Below are 16,918 nucleotides of genomic sequence, written 5' to 3'. Positions count from 1 at the left end.
TTCAGTCCACATTTTCCTTTGTATTTACTAAAAGCTGTTAGGTGCAAGATCTCAGACAAAGTTTATTTTCTTCTCTTATCTGCTGGATATTGAATCAAGAGACTGTGACTGTGTGACTTCTGCTTAGTCACTGAAGAGCCCTTTTCACTTCTGATTTTGGACTTAAGGCGTCAGTGGAGAGGATCTGATCAGACGGGCTAATGTGAACACCTGCATTCAGGCTTCTATTTATCTGAATGAGTTATATATAGTTTTTGACATGTAGAAACGGTGGAAAAGACAATATTCTGAGGAAAAAGGCCAAATCTCAAGGATCAAGATGTGCAGCTTGCACAGTTTACTTTACCTGGGAGTGTTGATAATGACGGTGACCAACAAGATGCTGGATGACTGTTTGTCAGTTAAAGTCAACATGAATGTTGTGCTTCTGGAGGACAATACTTATGGGTGGAGTCTGCCGTATGTGAAGGAGGCCGTGGAACAAGCCATTGAAAAGGACAGGCAGGAGAACGTTAAACATGGTATGGACTGATAGTTCCTAAATAAGGCTGAATTGACCTTAAAGATAATAGTAATTAATTTTTGATCCAATCTACAAACACATTTCTTTACAGCAGCCAATAAAAAGCAAATGATTTAGAAAATGACAAAACCCCAAAACCGATCAAACTAAGATAATTTAAAACAACAAAACAGAACTTAATAATCAAGCTTGGCATTTTGATTGAGCCCATATAACTTTTATGAGGCAAATGACTGGCTGGACATCAGCAGATGTGTTTTAATTAGCTGGAAGTCAGGCAATAACAGCTCCTACAAAACCAATTAAATAGAGAACTACAAAGTTGCTTGTCACTGCTGTGTAAATGATTTAAAAGAATGTTGCAGGATAACACTTTGATAGAAAATAATAAATAAAAAAACACTTTAAAATGGATTCAGAAAATGATTAGGTCTTTGAATTCAGTGAATTAGACTTTATTTTATCTATACTTTAAAGACATACAGCCAGTGTACTAGTGTGTTATAACAATCTTCTGAATATGGGGGCTAGGCAGGGACATGGGGCTTTGAAATATTTCATTACCAGTGTCAAATGTTGTGTTAACACAAGCTGCTGTCCAAAAACTTTGCCTACACAATAGAAACAACTTTTTACAAGGCTAAGAAAGAACTTTCAGGCTCAGCTAAAGCTTTGACGATTATTTACAGCAATATTCAAACATCAACTTTACTCTTACTGACATCATCTTTACTCAGAGGCTAGTCATCTTACCAAATAAAACTCTTTGCATTTGTCAAATTTTTTCTTGATGCTGCTGTGAATGCAATTTAAAAAAAATTCTTTGTGGGAGAAATTAAAGGCTACATTTACACTAGCGGAACATACAGTCAGTATAATCTAATCTTAACAGCCCAAAGAAAATTAGTCCATTTTTTATATTAATATCTTCTTTTCATGTCCCAAGGTTTAAACTTCACTTTGACGGCTAACTACAACGGGTTCAACACCACTGTGTTCAAACGGCAGGGCTGTGGGAGCAGCACCTGTGAGGGAGTGGCAATACTCAAGAGGCTGTATGTGAGTGCGTTTAAAAGATGTCTAAAGAGTGTTTAAAGTGTTTCTTTTAGTGCATGCATTAAGATCAAAATAATCAAAGGTATTGTGGTAATAAATCTTCAGGCAAAGAGGCACTGAGCGGCATTGTAATTTCTACAATCTTGGTGTAAAAATGTACGTAAGTATTGATAAGATCCAAGCCATAAAATCTACAGTTATAACAAATTCCTTTAACATTTAAATGCCTATTGCTCCATGACAGGATGGTCATCATTGCTCACTAAAATGTAAAATTATAAATGAGGCATCTAGGCAAACTATTTCCAGTATAGTTACAAATGTGGTTAAGAAGCAGTCAGGACCAAACCTTCAGTGTTCGACCACATTTCTTTAGACACACCATTTTGCACCAACAATATCTCTATTACAAGGGTTGCCTTCGTAGTAGTAGAATGCAAATATCTCCACCAATAGCAGCCTAAATAGACCAAAATGTAATGCAGCCACAGGATGCTCAGGATATTCTCAGGATATGTTTGTCTTGTAGTAGATGCCACTTTTAGGACAACTCTGCAAAATGCATGCTGGGAAATGTAGGTAATCACAAACTGAAGTAGAACCAGACAAGATGTTGAGGGAAAAGGTTAACTGCAGCACTTAATCCTGAAATAACTACAGAATGGCACTGAAATCACCGACCAGTGATAACATGTTACTGTAAAAAAAAAAAATTTTCCCTTCTGTTTCCTCTTGAGGTATTGTGTCTGAACCATAGCAGCGATAGTGACACACTTATAATGCCTCTGTGATGACAGATTAACTAGTACTGTATCTTTCTGCAGAATAATGGTGAAGTTGGATGCGTCATGTTGGGGCCTTCTTGCACTTATGCCACCTTCCAGTTAGTGGAGTGAGTATGACTCTGTTTGTCTTTATTAATTATTTACCATTATCAACTGACAAATGTATGACTTTTCACCCTGTTATCTGCCTCAGTGATGAAATTGGCCTGAACTTGAGCATTCCCATCATCTCTGCTGGGAGCTTCGGCCTGTCTTGTGATTATAAGACGAAACTGACCCGAATTCTGCCCCCGGCACGCAAGACCTCAGACTTATTACTCAACTTTGTGAATGAAACTTTACCATTTAAGGATGCTTGGGAGCAGGTCTATGTTTACAAGAAGCACAGCAACGCAAGTGAGGACTGCTTCTGGTGAGACAGGCTGCAGTTCACCTGAGTGACCGCTTCAGCTTCATTCAGTGCTCCAGCATGTGCCACTTTTTTGTTTAATCTGCTTGCTTTTGTCACAGGTACATCAACGCATTGGAAGCAGCCTCTGCCAGCTTTGCATCAGGTACACAAAGAAAGATGCTGCGTGGGGAGGAAGAGCTGTACAATGCCCTTACCTCTGACAAAAGATACAGCAACAGTGGGTATTTCTGAACTTTGAGTTACATCTCAGTGCACTAAGCATTTCTTCCTGATCTATGTCATTCTTCCAACAAAGCTTGACCAACCAAATGACGGAAAAACATAATCTAATGTCTACACTAGAGATGAATAAACTATCTAATTGAACATTAGCATGGAATTAAAAATATCAGAACGTAAAACCAGGTCTTTTTCAACTTGATGGATGCCATCAAATTTATATTTGTATTGATTCATATCGTCACTTTGCACTGTTTAATTTTTGGTAATTTGTTTAATAGTTGTAAAAATATATTTAGTATTGTATAATTTATTTTATATTGTATTATGTTTAATGTCACTTATCACTTTATTCTATGCTATCCACTTGCTGCTGTAATGTTTGAAATTTCTCACCTGTGAGACAAAAAAGGCTGGTCTTATCCTATCTTATCTTAAAAAATTCATTCAAACATAAATGTCTCACTCAGGATGAATTTTAATCACTTTGGTTGTCCAATACTTTGGTATGTGGCTAAATACCTGCAAATCCATCTAAACACCTAAAACTAACATAATAGCTGCTTAGCATAATCATGTTAGCATTATCATTGTAAGTATGATGTTAGAATTTAGGTCAATGCACCGCAGTGCCTAAGTACAGCGTCACAGAACTGCTAACATGGGTGGAGATTCATAGTCTTGTTCTACAAAATGTAGATAGCTCAGTTTGGCTGATAGAATAACTTACAACGACACAACAAAACGACACAACTCTTCACCTGTCCACTATATCACTTTAAAATTAGTTTGTCACAGTTTCTCATATATTTTTAACATACAGTACATGCAGCGCCACCATGGAAAGTCAATTCGTACCAGACTTATGATGTAGATAGTAAAACTGAAATACTTTAATCAGTGCTTGAAAAGAATTGTGTTAAATGTACAGTACAGCTCAAATATTTCCTTTCCTGCTTTTTATTTATTTATTTCAGTTTTCATCCTATGTGGGAGCCCTGATGACATTGTTTCAATAAAGGGGAAGGTGGGCCAGATTCATCAGGACATTATGTTCATTCTCCTTGATATTTACAAGTAAGCCTGTCTATGATTTTAACATTTTGTCCATACATTGTTACCATGAAGCTTCATGAGTCTTTTCAGTGTAAAACAAGAAATCAGAATATACTGTTAAACCTGATATGTGACATTTTGAATGTGTAGAAGTAACTCTGTTCACAATAACACCCTTTACCTTCCTCCAGCCCTGAGTATTATGCCAACACAACATCCATTAAGGGTATGGAGGATGTGCTTGTGATCACTCTGCCACAGAGGACATACAGCTATGGCTTAAACTCAACGTACAACTACACGGTGAGCAGCAACTTAAACACCCACAACTTTGTAGGGGAACAGCTCTTGCATAACTCTTTGACTCTTTTTGTCTATCTAATGGGCAGATAAACGATTATATGGCTGGGTATCATGATGGGGCTCTGCTGTTTGGCAAAGTGCTCAGAGAGAGGATGCTCAGTCAACAAGGTCAAAAGGGATCCTATGATGTGCCTCTGGATGTCAACCCATTTCGAAAAATTTCCTTTGAGGGTGCGTATGATCAGTGACAAATCAAGATTAGCGACACAATGGGAGGCAGAGTTACTGTGCAAAATAACATGAAGCAAACCCAGACATAATAAGGTGATGTAGGTAAGGAGGGTGCCCACCCATGTAAATAACCCTCACCCATGCAGCCTGCATGGGTGAGGGTTATTTTAAACACCAACACAAATGCTACAGGTTAGAGCAATGACCTGCCTAACTGCAGCAGAAAAACACATGTGTGTTTGTAAAAGCTGTTAGGTTTGAGGTGGTTATTCATGTTTTAGCTACAAATACAACAACAAATATAAATTGAAAATACTGTCAGTTACTGTCTACTGTAAACAACTTTCAGAGAGCGTCACATCACAGTGAACATTTACTTGCCGTTGTTTTATTGGTATTTTATTGTTGCCTATTCTAATTTAATTTGATTTGAAAATTATTCTGTACTGTGTTCGAGGATGGCCTGATGCCCTCCAAATGTTTCTAACTGCATAATGTTTTACACATTTTAGCTTTTTCATAATTTTCAAATCCAAAGAAAAGACATAAAGGCCAGCCATTATGTTTGCAACTTTTTTGTTGCATTCCACAATAAACATTTGTAGCTCATCCAATTTAAATGTGATCAATCTGTAATTATTTCCATTTCCAGGAAATAAACAGGCTTTCTTTGTTGTGTGTGTATGTGTGTGTGTGTTTGCTTCCACCAGGTATGGGAGGACACTATGTGCTCGATGAGTACGGTGACAGAGATGTAAACTTCTCTATGATTTACACAAATGTAACTGGCCAGGTGAGACTACTGTCCATTCAGCAGTTTACACACTCAGTGTGAACGCTTGTTTTTATACTTTGCCTCTGTCTCTCTCCAGTATGAAACCCTGCTGGTGTTTGACACATCACGAAATGAAACCATAGAGATGAACCCAAATCCAAGCCTGCCCTGGAAAGGGGGTCGCCTGCCTCCTGCCTTGCCGGATCATTCAGATGGTAACATGCAGATACACACTGATGGTGTAGAGGTAGTGTGGTTGGTGATGTGGTGCCTCACTGTGGCCTGAATACTGTTAACACCACACAGCACAGTTTCTGGTCTGTGAGTCTAATTTTAGTTCCCACTCTTCTCATGACCTCACAGCATAGTTTTTGTTCGTGTTTGTGTTTGAGATTTCAAGCGACTCCATGTAGAGTCCCTGACACAAGGTTAATAAGCTTTGGCATAAAAGTCGGAAGATATCATTTTAGACATATTGTGTGATTTTATGGTCTTTATTGAAGATAAGGCTGTGCATTTTTTTTTTAATCCGTGCTCCTGTGTGTGTGCTTCCAGGCTTCAATATGCAGGATGTGATTGTCATCGTCTTGAGTCTCAGTGTTGTCGTGGTGACAGCCATTGCTCTCATCTTCTACAGGTAAACAGCACGCAGATTTCACTGGTGTATCAGACGTGCAACATATAGACTTTAAGCATCGTTAAAGCTGAGATGGGACAACAGTTCTGACTAGGGTTTAAATTGATGGTTTTACTTGAAGTTCAGGAAATGTAAAGACCAGATGAATCACCTGTTCCTCCATGTTCACATTTCGTCAATGAGCCACATAAAGCTGTAATGTGATTGGATGCACTCTGAAAGCAAGATAGATATCCTACAAATATCCCATGTGCTCAGTGTTGATGCACTTAATCACTGTATGTGTGTGAATAATTGTACCTTGTACCTTGAATAATGTAGGCAGAACAGAAAAGAGCGTCTTATGCAGAAGAAGTGGTCTCACATCAACCCACATCTGATTGGTCCGCTGGATGAGAAGGAGGTTTCTCTGAAGGTAAACGTCCTCATCAATCACCTATTTCTTACGTGTTAGATTAAGTCTAAACTTTTCTCTGAGGCCTGTTAAAGAAGCACATGAAAAAAAATCAGGTGAGCTCATATTAAAATAACCTATTAGATACAACTTAAAATTAAAAAGGGAGTAGGGAAATAAATGAGTAATATTTGAACTCCAGCACACTGTCAGTTTGTCACGGACCTCTGTCTGGCATCCGTCAGGCTTTACGGGAGTTCAGTATTTTTTTTTACATTATGTCTCCTTCAAATTTGATGAGATCACATCCAGTAAAACAAGTACATGAAAGTGGGTGTGTATTTATGTGTGTAACAGATTGATGAAGATAAGAGGAAGGACAGCGCATACTTCAATCACAGAGGTCGCTATGACAAAAAGGTACCAACCTGCCAACTTTTAGAAATCAACATTTAAAAACAGAAAGAAAATAAGATGATCATGTATTTTCATTCAGTGTTTGTGTATGTCTTATTTCTCTATATTCCTCAGCCTGTAATCTTGAAAGAGCTGAAGCAGGAGGACGGAGACTTCACCGAGGACCAGAGGATTGAGCTCAACACTGTAAGAGAAACCATGAGAGCAACTGATCTCTTATATAGGCTTATGGACACTGACCACACTACTCTTTCATTTTCATTTTCTGTATGTTGGTGGCCCTATGTCCACCTTTCTTTCTTCTTTTAGCTCCACATTCAATTCACTTCAATTTCTTCATGTTTCAGCTGCTGCGTATCGATTACTACAACCTGACCAAGTTCTATGGCACGGTGAAGTTTGAGTACAGTGTGTTTGGGGTATTTGAGCTCTGTCAGAGGGGCTCCCTCAGGGTAAGAGCAGACCATCACTCACACTGTCTGACACCTTCCCTGCAAATACGACCCTGCAGTCTATTTGATCAGGCTGCATGTTTTTAGGAGACATTGAAAGATGCGAAACATCTTTAACTCTTTCAGGGAAGTTGTTTGTTGATCTCAAAAGCACATCGACAGATAAGTTACACAATGGGACAGGAGATAGGACAAATAATTACATTCCTTTTATTAAGATGATACATTTTAAGAAGTATAGTCTCAGTGGAAATATAAAAGCTCTCTGAGTAATTTATAATGAAGACTTTTCTTTTTGTCACAGTCATTGTTATTTTGTTCCTAGTCTTTCATGTTTATTTCATATCTGTCTTTAAATACATTGTGAATTTATTTATGACAGAGCTCAGTGGCCTCGGTTCTCCACTGCTCACAATGACTTCACTGTTCATTTGATAAGAGGTGGACACACATGGTTTTATGAGTACACACACACACACACACACACACACACACACACACACACACACACACACACACACACACACACACACACAGTTGTTGTTGTGTTTAAGTGTTTTGCAGTTCCATTAACTGAGTACATCATGTGGGCAGAGTAGTAAAAGTGATTGAATATAAAAGTCTTCTGCTCTGTATCTGTTTTCTCCCCTCAGTACATTCTGAATGACAGGATCTCCTACCCAGACGACACCTTCATGGACATGGAGTTTAAGATATCAGTCATGTATGACATAGCAAAGGTATTGATTGTTTATGTACCAAGGCTTCATATACTGTACTGTTTGTTCATTTAGCTGTTTTTCAAAGAGGACCAAATTGGAAAACAATAATTCCAGATTTTATTTTTCTTATCAACATGACTTGATTTATTGTGTTTTATATGTTTTAAATGTTATAATCAGTGTATTTTACTCACTTGACCTCACTTCCAGTACATTTCAAGGAGAGTGTAACTCTGTGCAACCATCCTGGATTAACCATTCTACTCTCTCTACACTGTCCACCTGCTTTATATCTTCTACAGGGCATGTCATATCTCCACTCCAGTAATATTGAGGTCCACGGTCGCCTCAAGTCCACCAACTGTGTGGTTGACAACCGCATGGTGGTTAAGATCACTGACTTTGGCTGTCACACCATCCTGAGGCCAGGCAGAGGTGAGACTGAGTTTTTCCTCATTGTTGAGGTTGATTATTGATCTAAATATTGGAAGTACCAGCGACTCAGTTTCTTCTCTCCTCTCCTCTCCTCTCCTCTCCTTTCTTTTCAGACGTGTGGACGGCCCCGGAGCATCTTCGAAAAGATGGGGTGTCTCAAAAAGGCGATGTCTACAGCTATGCCATCATTGCTCATGAGATCGTTATGAGGCGGACCCCGTTTTATACACAGAGCAGCTCTGATCCTGCAGGTAAGCCTGGATATTTTGGCATGTCGCTGCCCTTGAGAACACTTGACCATATATTGATCTCAGAATCAGTTCTCAACCAAGTCCTGCACACCTTGATTATCTTAATGTCATCCAATCCCCCAGAGAAGATCTACAGAGTGCAGTATCCCAGTGGGACGAACTTCTTTAGACCTGACCTCAACTTTGATGGCGCATCAGAGAAGGAGATTGAGGTAAGAGAGCCACCAAACACTGTGAAGAACATTTGCTGTAATTAATTATAATGTAAAATCTCTTTGTTCTGTATGTATAGCTGTACATTCTGATAAAAAACTGCTGGGATGAAGACCCTGAACGGAGGCCGGATTTTAAGAGAATAGAGTTAACTCTGGGTAAGATTTTCAGGTACGTCAACACCACACATTCATTTAGGCAGACTTTTAATTATTTCTTATACACTTATTCACGACATGGCCAAATATAGGTGGACGCCCGAAAACAAAATATGTGACCTCCAGAACATCACACCCATATGTGCAATACAGGCCAGTCAAGTTCTTCCATGCCAAACTGGGAAAATAATTTCTTTTGATATCATTCCTGTTGTACTTTTCACTATTATATCTTCATTAAATGTGTAAAGAGTGATAATAAGGTAATATATTTTTCTTTTGACACAGTAACCTGCACAACCAAGCCAGTGAGACATACATGGACAACCTGATCCGTCGCCTGCAGATGTACTCCAGGACTCTGGAGCGTCTGGTGGAGGAGAGAACCTCTTTGTACAAAGCTGAGAGGGACAGAGCTGATCGCCTCAACTTTATGCTTCTTCCTGGGTAGGTTAATATCTGCTGATACATTGCAGAGGGCAGCTGAAAACAGGGACTAGTTTTAAAGCTGCTCTCATTGAACATTTTTTGTTTTTACAAAGGATCGAATGACTAAGTTTATGTGAAAAGGGTTGCTCCTGCTGACAAACCCACAAAGAATTATCACCTGAGTCTGCCATCCCCCTCAGTCCTAAAGAGCATTTAGTCTGTATTTGTTTTAATATTTTGGTTTTATGACCAAACTATGCTATCATCAGTATGTTTATTTCAGCAGCAGCAGATAATAGTTTATAGTGAAAGTAGAATTAAATAAGTCTGGTCCCATGAATTACAATGAATTTTTGCTACATATCTGCTGGATGTGTAAATAGGCAACTGTTTGCTCACGTTTGACATAAAAATACTTTCTTTATAGGCTTGTATGCTTTTTATGAATGTCTGTTCTATTTCCTCTCTTTTAATTTCTCTGTTGTTTATTTCTCTATTGTCTCTCGTGTTTCTATAACTCAAAAGCAAAGCTGTAATTGTACATGCCGTATCAACTTAGCTATTTTAATTTTATACGAAACTGTCAGTTAACGTCAATATTTTCCCTTCTCCCTGTGTCTCCCCAGGCCAGTGGTGCGCTCACTGAAGGAGACAGGCAGAGTGGAGCCAGAGCTATTTGAGGAGGTGAGCATCTATTTCAGCGACATTGTGGGATTCACCACCCTCTGCCACTACAGCACCCCCATGGAGGTGGTCGACATGCTCAACGACATCTACAAGAACTTTGACAGCATCCTTGACCACCATGATGTCTACAAGGTACTTTAGTATGAGTCCTTTATGATCTGAAACTTGGAAGTTGGTTGAAGTCGGACTTAGACTTGTACAAATTATTTCATTACTTTTTTCATGTTTGCTGAATACAGATAATTTAAATAAAGCTATTCATTCATTGTCTCTCAGGTTGAGACAATTGGAGATGCGTACATGGTTGCATCAGGTTTGCCCAAACGCAACGGTGACAGGCATGCAGTGGACATCGCCCACATGGCCCTGGACATCCTGGCATTTGTAGGGACTTTCCAGCTGCAGCACCTGCCTGGCATCCCTCTGTGGATCCGTATTGGTGTGCATTCAGGTAACAGACATGCATAATGGTTTTGTCTTATTTAATGTAATGCTTGTTCTTGTTTAAGTCTATTTTTTTTCCTCTGTAACTTTTATTATAAAATGTGAACGAGAACAGAGTGTCTATACGTGTCTGCGGGAAAGACTCAAAACACAGAATTTAGTAATCGTAGGGAGTGCTTTCATAGACATTTGTGTTTAAAAGTAATTTAAAACAATGCCAAAAACTTGATACAGAGAAATAAGAGAAAGCAGTCTACAAACCAGAAATAGGCTCATAACTCAGACAAATCAGACACACTTTTAGATGTTGTAAATGATGGTAAATGTTTGTGCAGAAATGAAGAGTTAAAAAAATGAAGGAGCCAACAAGAGATACACGGGAGGGTAAAATTATTTCATTTTTATCAATTGGATGAAAATGAAAATGAAAACATTAATGTTTGTTTGTGTGTAGGACCCTGTGCAGCAGGAGTGGTGGGGAACAAAATGCCTCGCTACTGTCTTTTTGGAGATACAGTAAACACTGCTTCACGCATGGAGTCCACGGGCCTGCGTAAGCGACAACACACACACACACCACACACACACACTTTAACACAATATTCACTTAATTTTCCACAGTTATTTTAACTGAGAGCTGAGGGTTTGACTCTCTTGGTTCTTTATCATGTCATCTTTCCAGCTCTGAGAATTCATGTCAGCCAGTCTACCATCAACATCCTGCAGAGGACAGACTGCAAGTTTGAGTATGAAGAAAGAGGAGAGACGTACCTGAAGGTTAGTTGGGTTTGCTTTGATTTTGAGGCATTTACATCAAATGTAAACCGTACAGATAGTGGTTACAAATCTCATTTCCTGCGTGTGTGTCCATGTGTACCTGACCACAGGGTAAAGGCAAAGAGATGACATACTGGTTAACAGGAGTGACTGGGGGAAAATACAACCTGCCAACACCACCAACAGCGTGAGTAAAACACAGCCTCATGGAGATTTACTCCAAACATTTCTCTCATGTGAACACTGACACATGGGCTCGTGTTTTCACAATTTTGCATCCTCCCACATCATCATCTATCATCCAAAAATAATCCTCATGTTACTGTCTCAGGGAGAACTTCCAGCGGCTCCAGCAGGACCTGGCAGAGATGATCGTGTCCAGTCTGGAGAAGCGTGGAGACGGGGGCGAGGGTATCAAAAAGACACTGTCCACCAAAGTCAGTTGGAGGGAGACGAGCCGCAACCTGCAGGGGGACAGCCCGCCAGAGTACTTCCACCTGGCTGTCACTGACAACCCCAGTACCTACCTGTGATCACCGTACAATGGAAGTAGATCGTAGAAATGAGTCATAGCCTGTACTCGTCTGGATCAGCACTGCCGGGTTACTTTGGACAGCTCTGTTCATTCAGGGGTGGAGTGACAGTAGAGCAGCAGTGGAACAAGCAGGCGTGTTAAAAGTGAGACTTATGTGTAGATGTAATGATAAACGTGGCTGCCACAGGGTCTTTCTGCTTTGATGATTTCCCCCCTCAACACCTATCCCTCTGCCACATAAAATTAAATGTCAAATTTTTCACCTTCAGATATTGTTATATATCATTTAAGATGTTTGTTGTGGTGGAATAAGTGCTGTAAATAATCCCCTCCTCTTCAATGGGACAGAGACATTTTTACATTTAGAGATCACTGTGGATGTGTTGTACTCTGCATTATTACATTTGACCTGTTATTCATGGAAATTAGAAAGGAACACAACCAAACTGTAAAACTGGCCTAAAGAATAGTAATATCATTTCAAAGATTGGGAAAGCATAATTTTCTAATGAGGCTCGCTTTATGAGGGGCTTATTCGTTGCCGTCTGGCACAGAGTTAATTTTCATGCTACCACTTAGGGGCGCCAAAGTTAGACATTTACAGCATCTGGAAGTGTTTTAGGTGATGCATCTTTCTTTTTAAATGGTTCTCATAAAATGGCATGGGTTTAAATGACACATGCCTTTTTTAAATTTGTAACATACATGGCTACCTTTGCCATGCTCCTGCGCTGGACAATGATAACTCACACGTAGTTAATGTCACATATTCATGGATTTTAGTGTGAGAGTCCTCTGAGATTTATCAAGAGACCACATGATCACCTCTCTCCAAAAGGAATCCAAATAATGGGGTTACTGAATGCACTCTTCTTGACTTTATTGTTTGAACTGTTCTCCATTTATGTTTAGATGTTGCCTGCAGGAAGCTCATTGATTGAGAAACTTTGACAAAATTATTTACCATGAAAATAGCCTTTTCTGCTGCAGTGAAACTATATCCAAACTACTCCTAGTACTCGTCATAATATAGTGGAGATCTGAGAATATTTCTCTTTCACACCACAACAGTGCTATCTTGTTTTCAGATCATCATAAATATTTCAGTGATGATTTTGGTTTTGTGTTTTATTAAATGTTTGACAAATAGCATAAGATTCAGAGCAGTTTCTTTGTTTCATCTCTTCACAACACTTTGGAGTAAAGTACACTAAAACATACACAGTCTTACATTGTATGATTGGACATCAATCTACCCCATAACACTTGCATTTTTCAAACAGTGCAGAGAAAAAATAACAGCAGCTGTAGAAAATTCAAATATTTAAAAACCATAAAAACATGGTAGAAAAGAGAGATATTCAAAATTTGCATTATGAAAAAACTCACCACACTGAGCACAATGTGCCAAGTACATGCAATTAAGAAAAGCTTTTTAACACACACACACACACACACACACACACACACACACATACACACACCCACCCCCCTACATAGTTTTAGTTGTAACTAACGCAGTGCCACCAAGCTCTGTGGCAGGAAGTGGGACCCTGTGTTCCCTCATTGTTCTGCATGCAGACAGACCTCCGGCCGCCTCTGTCACAGCATGCTTTGCATGGTCCCTGCAAGCAGTGAAGCCCTCCTCCCACTTAAAGCCTGTTTGGACCCCCAGGTGCAGGTGAGGGCAGGGGGAAGGGGCCCCTGCGGCTTGCTGCAACAGCTCTGCATGACCGTTTCTTTCTGAAGGCGGTGGGTAGATTTTGGAAGGTGGCTCTGTTTTCTGAAGAGGATCCTGTTGCAGCTCTATGTCCTCTGCAACGCAAACAACTCAAACATGAGGGCGTCACTGAATATTCAAATTGATTTAAAAAATGATTAGGATATCCTTTAACACACATGTGGATCTTAAGACTGAACTGAAGTACTGGTCACTGAATACTGATATGAATTACAGACACCATTTATTTGGCCAGGAAAAGATATAAGGAAGCATAGCGGTCTCATAATACATAATGCACACAATAATCCACACACATCCAGTGTACCAACATATTAACCCTGAAAGTTCAGGGTCTATATATAGCTTATCTGCATAACTTTTCATTATGGCAACAAACAGTGGAAGTTTAGCAATACTTTGTCTTAAAATCATCATTATATTATGCTTCTTAGGAGATTCATGCACATGCTTGTATTTATTTCCAACAAGTGATCTTAATTTAAAGGCAGCTATTAATGGGAGAGTGTGAGGGTCAAAAAGACATTGTGTTTACTAGGGCTGCACCAATCTGACTTTTCCAGTCCCAAGACCAATACCTGGGCCGTACCAAAACTACTGATGATACTTGCAATGCCATATTGTTTTCACTTATAGGCTATTTAGTCAACTATTGTAAACTAAATATTTTAAACCATACAAGACAAGCTTCAGACTCTTGCATTGTGAAAAATGATGAGTTTCACAACAACTAAGTGGACGAAGCTGAATACCTCCACTCTGCTAATCTATTTTTCTGCATTACTGGTTGTCCTGTGGATAAAAAGTCTATTGACAGACAATTTACTCAATGAGGACAAAAGCATGCTGTTGATAAAGTGAATCTAGTTATTCCTTACTCCTGAGATTTTTTTGTTAATATTTAACTAAGTTAAGACTGCACAGGAGCTGCGTTCCAGAAAGTTCAAATTACAGTTATGATCATGTTTGCACATTTGTCATTTAAGGCACAGAAGCCCAAGCTTTTCAGCCTGATCTAAGCTTTCATCAGTACAATGGCCACACAAAGGAGTTGCTGTATATAATGGCAGACTGGTCACTCACTGTCACCACATTTCACAAAGTAAATACACACAGACATTAGCAACTTTTAAATATCTGACTTTATGGATAGAAAGATGATATCTAAAACTGTTATACTACCAACTACAAGCTACGTTGCTGTCAGTGCCTTTCTGCATGTGTTTTTTTGTCCATTTCAGTGTTTTCAAGGTCATGTGGAGATCTAATTCGTCCTGCCTAACCAACGGATGTGTGTTGACACCAGAATAGCTGGTAAGAAAGCAGGGCTGACCCATGGGACGCCTGAAGAAGAGAACAGAAACGGTGGAGTTTCTACTGCGATGAACGTCACACTTCATCACCTGCCCCTTTGCAACCCCACTTCCTGCAAACTACTCTCAGATGCCCTCTGTGTATGTCAGATGCCCCACTTACAGAAAAAAAAAATGGCCGCTGCAAGATGAACACTTGGAAAACTAAATATCCTAATGTAAAATACATCACTGAAGACATAAAGGATCAATTATCATCTCTCAAAGGATTATCTCTGGTGTGATGCATTACAGCATCAGATATGAATATCCGTTCTATGACTAACATATGGCTAGCAGCAGCTGCTTCTATAAGAGTTAAACCAGTTTTAATTGTTGATACTGACAGCATAAATAGCTAGCTGATTTTTAATGCCAAAATTTGAAAATGTAAACAATTCAATTTCAGCTTTTCTGTTTTCCCAAGAATTACACTCTTGTGAGAGCAGAGGTGCCTCTGAAACAGCTTTTAAACCATTATGTTTTCAGCTGCTGAGGATTTTGGGATATACAAAACTCAATCAAATCAAATAAATCCTATGAATCATCAATATCGTTTGCCTTACGTGAGGTGCTGCTGTAGCTGGTCTGTCGACTGTATATGATGAACCAGACAGTCAGAGCCAAGATGGACCCCAGTATGGCCAGCACCACAAAGACCCACAGAGCCGGACTCAGCACCATCACTAAATTGGCCTGGGTGGGGGCCGTGGCTTTCAGCTGGACTACAACTGCCAATGGTGGTTCTGAGGGAAACAGATTTATTTGCAGTGATTAGTTCCTAAAGGAGCACGACTGCACCAAGGACCAAATCTGAGTCAGCTGACATGTTTTTAAATGACATCGAGTGTTTATTTAAGATCAACAGAGGTATTTATCTTAATGCAGGAGCTCTGTGCCTCCCCCTTTAACAGACAACTATATAATGACTAAAGAGTGCATAGATATTTAAGTCTATTAGCAGCTGTGCACCTGAACGCTTTGCATTACAGAGGAGAAAATAAATACAAAAATAGTCAAGTCAGGTGGAAAACAACATGTGTGAACTTTTAAATAGCGAAGAATTCAAGTCAACATCAAAAAGTGGCCAGTAGATGTCAAGTCAAACTAGGTCTAACAAGATTTGAGACTAAAGCCAGACTTTTACAGAACAAGAATAAATCTCTCGGCAAAACTCACCTGTTTTTGGTTGAGGTTCAGGTGTGGTTTTCGTTTTGCTGAATATACAGTCGCCGACGAGGTGGTCCAAATAGCTGCCAGCAGGACAGTCCTTCTTGGTCATGGCTGAAGCAGGGTGAACAATATGGAGACCTGCTGGTGTGTTACCCTCCCCTACACTCTGCGACACAAACCACAAAAAAATTATGCTGAAAGCAGAGAACTGAGGCACAGAAGAGGGATGTGACGGGAGGATTTATGAAATGAACACAGAGTGCCTAACAGACGTTTCAGTTCCTCCATTTCATAGGAAAGGGTGACTCACTACATGTGTCCCCGGGGAGCTGAGGGAGATAGAGAGAGAGAGAGAGAGCTTACTGTGTTTCTGTTTCAAAAACAATGAGGTCCTGACCTTCAAGTTCCTTAGTTTGGATTAAATAGTATATGACTGGTAATCTGTTAATCTCTGATCATTCTGAATGACCACATGGTAAATCTGTAAGCCTATTGATTGATTATGTAACCCTTTTCACAATAGGCTTGTGATGAGGCAAGTACATTATACAGCAACATATAAAGTATTAAACCCCCTTAACCCTAATGCTTACGAACACTATTATTGTCACTCTCTCTACTAACCAATGAGAGGCTGACGGAATGATCTTGGTTTTAACCCCTATTGAATATTACCACAGAAAATACTGATCTCCACAGATACAGAGCACGTGATGAAACAAACAATAAGAATGCAATAGC

The 16,918-nt window shown here is 39.5% G+C and overlaps 2 protein-coding genes across 2 annotated transcripts; one reads left to right on the top strand and one right to left on the bottom strand.

Annotated features, from left to right (window-relative positions):
* Positions 1-12,738, top strand: gucy2c (guanylate cyclase 2C). Its single transcript, XM_038695066.1, has 27 exons — positions 1-521; positions 1,470-1,582; positions 2,404-2,471; positions 2,558-2,776; positions 2,875-2,993; positions 3,973-4,072; positions 4,243-4,354; positions 4,441-4,585; positions 5,296-5,378; positions 5,458-5,575; positions 5,916-5,997; positions 6,319-6,412; positions 6,749-6,811; positions 6,923-6,994; positions 7,156-7,260; positions 7,914-8,000; positions 8,285-8,417; positions 8,531-8,668; positions 8,792-8,880; positions 8,961-9,052; positions 9,328-9,486; positions 10,095-10,287; positions 10,432-10,606; positions 11,054-11,152; positions 11,282-11,376; positions 11,487-11,563; positions 11,708-12,738. Exons 1-27 carry the CDS (start codon positions 320-322, stop codon positions 11,907-11,909), a joined length of 3,234 nt encoding a protein of 1,077 aa, XP_038550994.1. The 5' UTR covers positions 1-319; the 3' UTR covers positions 11,910-12,738.
* Positions 12,739-13,021: 283 nt separating this feature from the next.
* LOC119884751 lies at positions 13,022-16,407 on the bottom strand. Its single transcript, XM_038695074.1, has 3 exons — positions 16,184-16,407; positions 15,571-15,750; positions 13,022-13,726 (listed from the first exon to the last, which is right to left on the bottom strand). Exons 1-3 carry the CDS (start codon positions 16,284-16,286, stop codon positions 13,404-13,406), a joined length of 606 nt encoding a protein of 201 aa, XP_038551002.1. The 5' UTR covers positions 16,287-16,407; the 3' UTR covers positions 13,022-13,403.
* Between the last annotated feature and the right edge of the window lie 511 nt (positions 16,408-16,918).

The sequence above is a fragment of the Micropterus salmoides genome, unplaced genomic scaffold (assembly GCF_014851395.1).
Source record: "Micropterus salmoides isolate LMB-PRFRI ecotype aquatic unplaced genomic scaffold, ASM1485139v1 Ms_hic_scaffold_10, whole genome shotgun sequence".
In the NCBI taxonomy this organism is placed as follows: Eukaryota; Metazoa; Chordata; class Actinopteri; order Centrarchiformes; family Centrarchidae; genus Micropterus; species Micropterus salmoides.
Note: the sequence above shows the minus strand (reverse complement) of the source record. Positions and strands in the feature narration are given on the sequence as shown.

Bases quoted from the DNA above. Each gene is read 5' to 3' on its own strand.
- gucy2c (XM_038695066.1), top strand. From the start codon at position 320: ATGTGCAGCTTGCACAGTTTACTTTACCTGGGAGTGTTGATAATGACG. The intron at 4,355-4,440 runs GTGAGCAGCAAC...TCTAATGGGCAG, and splicing joins ACTCAACGTACAACTACACG to ATAAACGATTATATGGCTGG. The intron at 8,001-8,284 runs GTATTGATTGTT...TATCTTCTACAG, and splicing joins TCATGTATGACATAGCAAAG to GGCATGTCATATCTCCACTC.
- LOC119884751 (XM_038695074.1), bottom strand. From the start codon at position 16,286: ATGACCAAGAAGGACTGTCCTGCTGGCAGCTATTTGGACCACCTCGTC. The intron at 15,751-16,183 runs GTGAGTTTTGCC...TGTTTCCCTCAG, and splicing joins TGAACCTCAACCAAAAACAG to AACCACCATTGGCAGTTGTA. The intron at 13,727-15,570 runs GTAAGGCAAACG...TTTGCGTTGCAG, and splicing joins CAGCTACAGCAGCACCTCAC to AGGACATAGAGCTGCAACAG.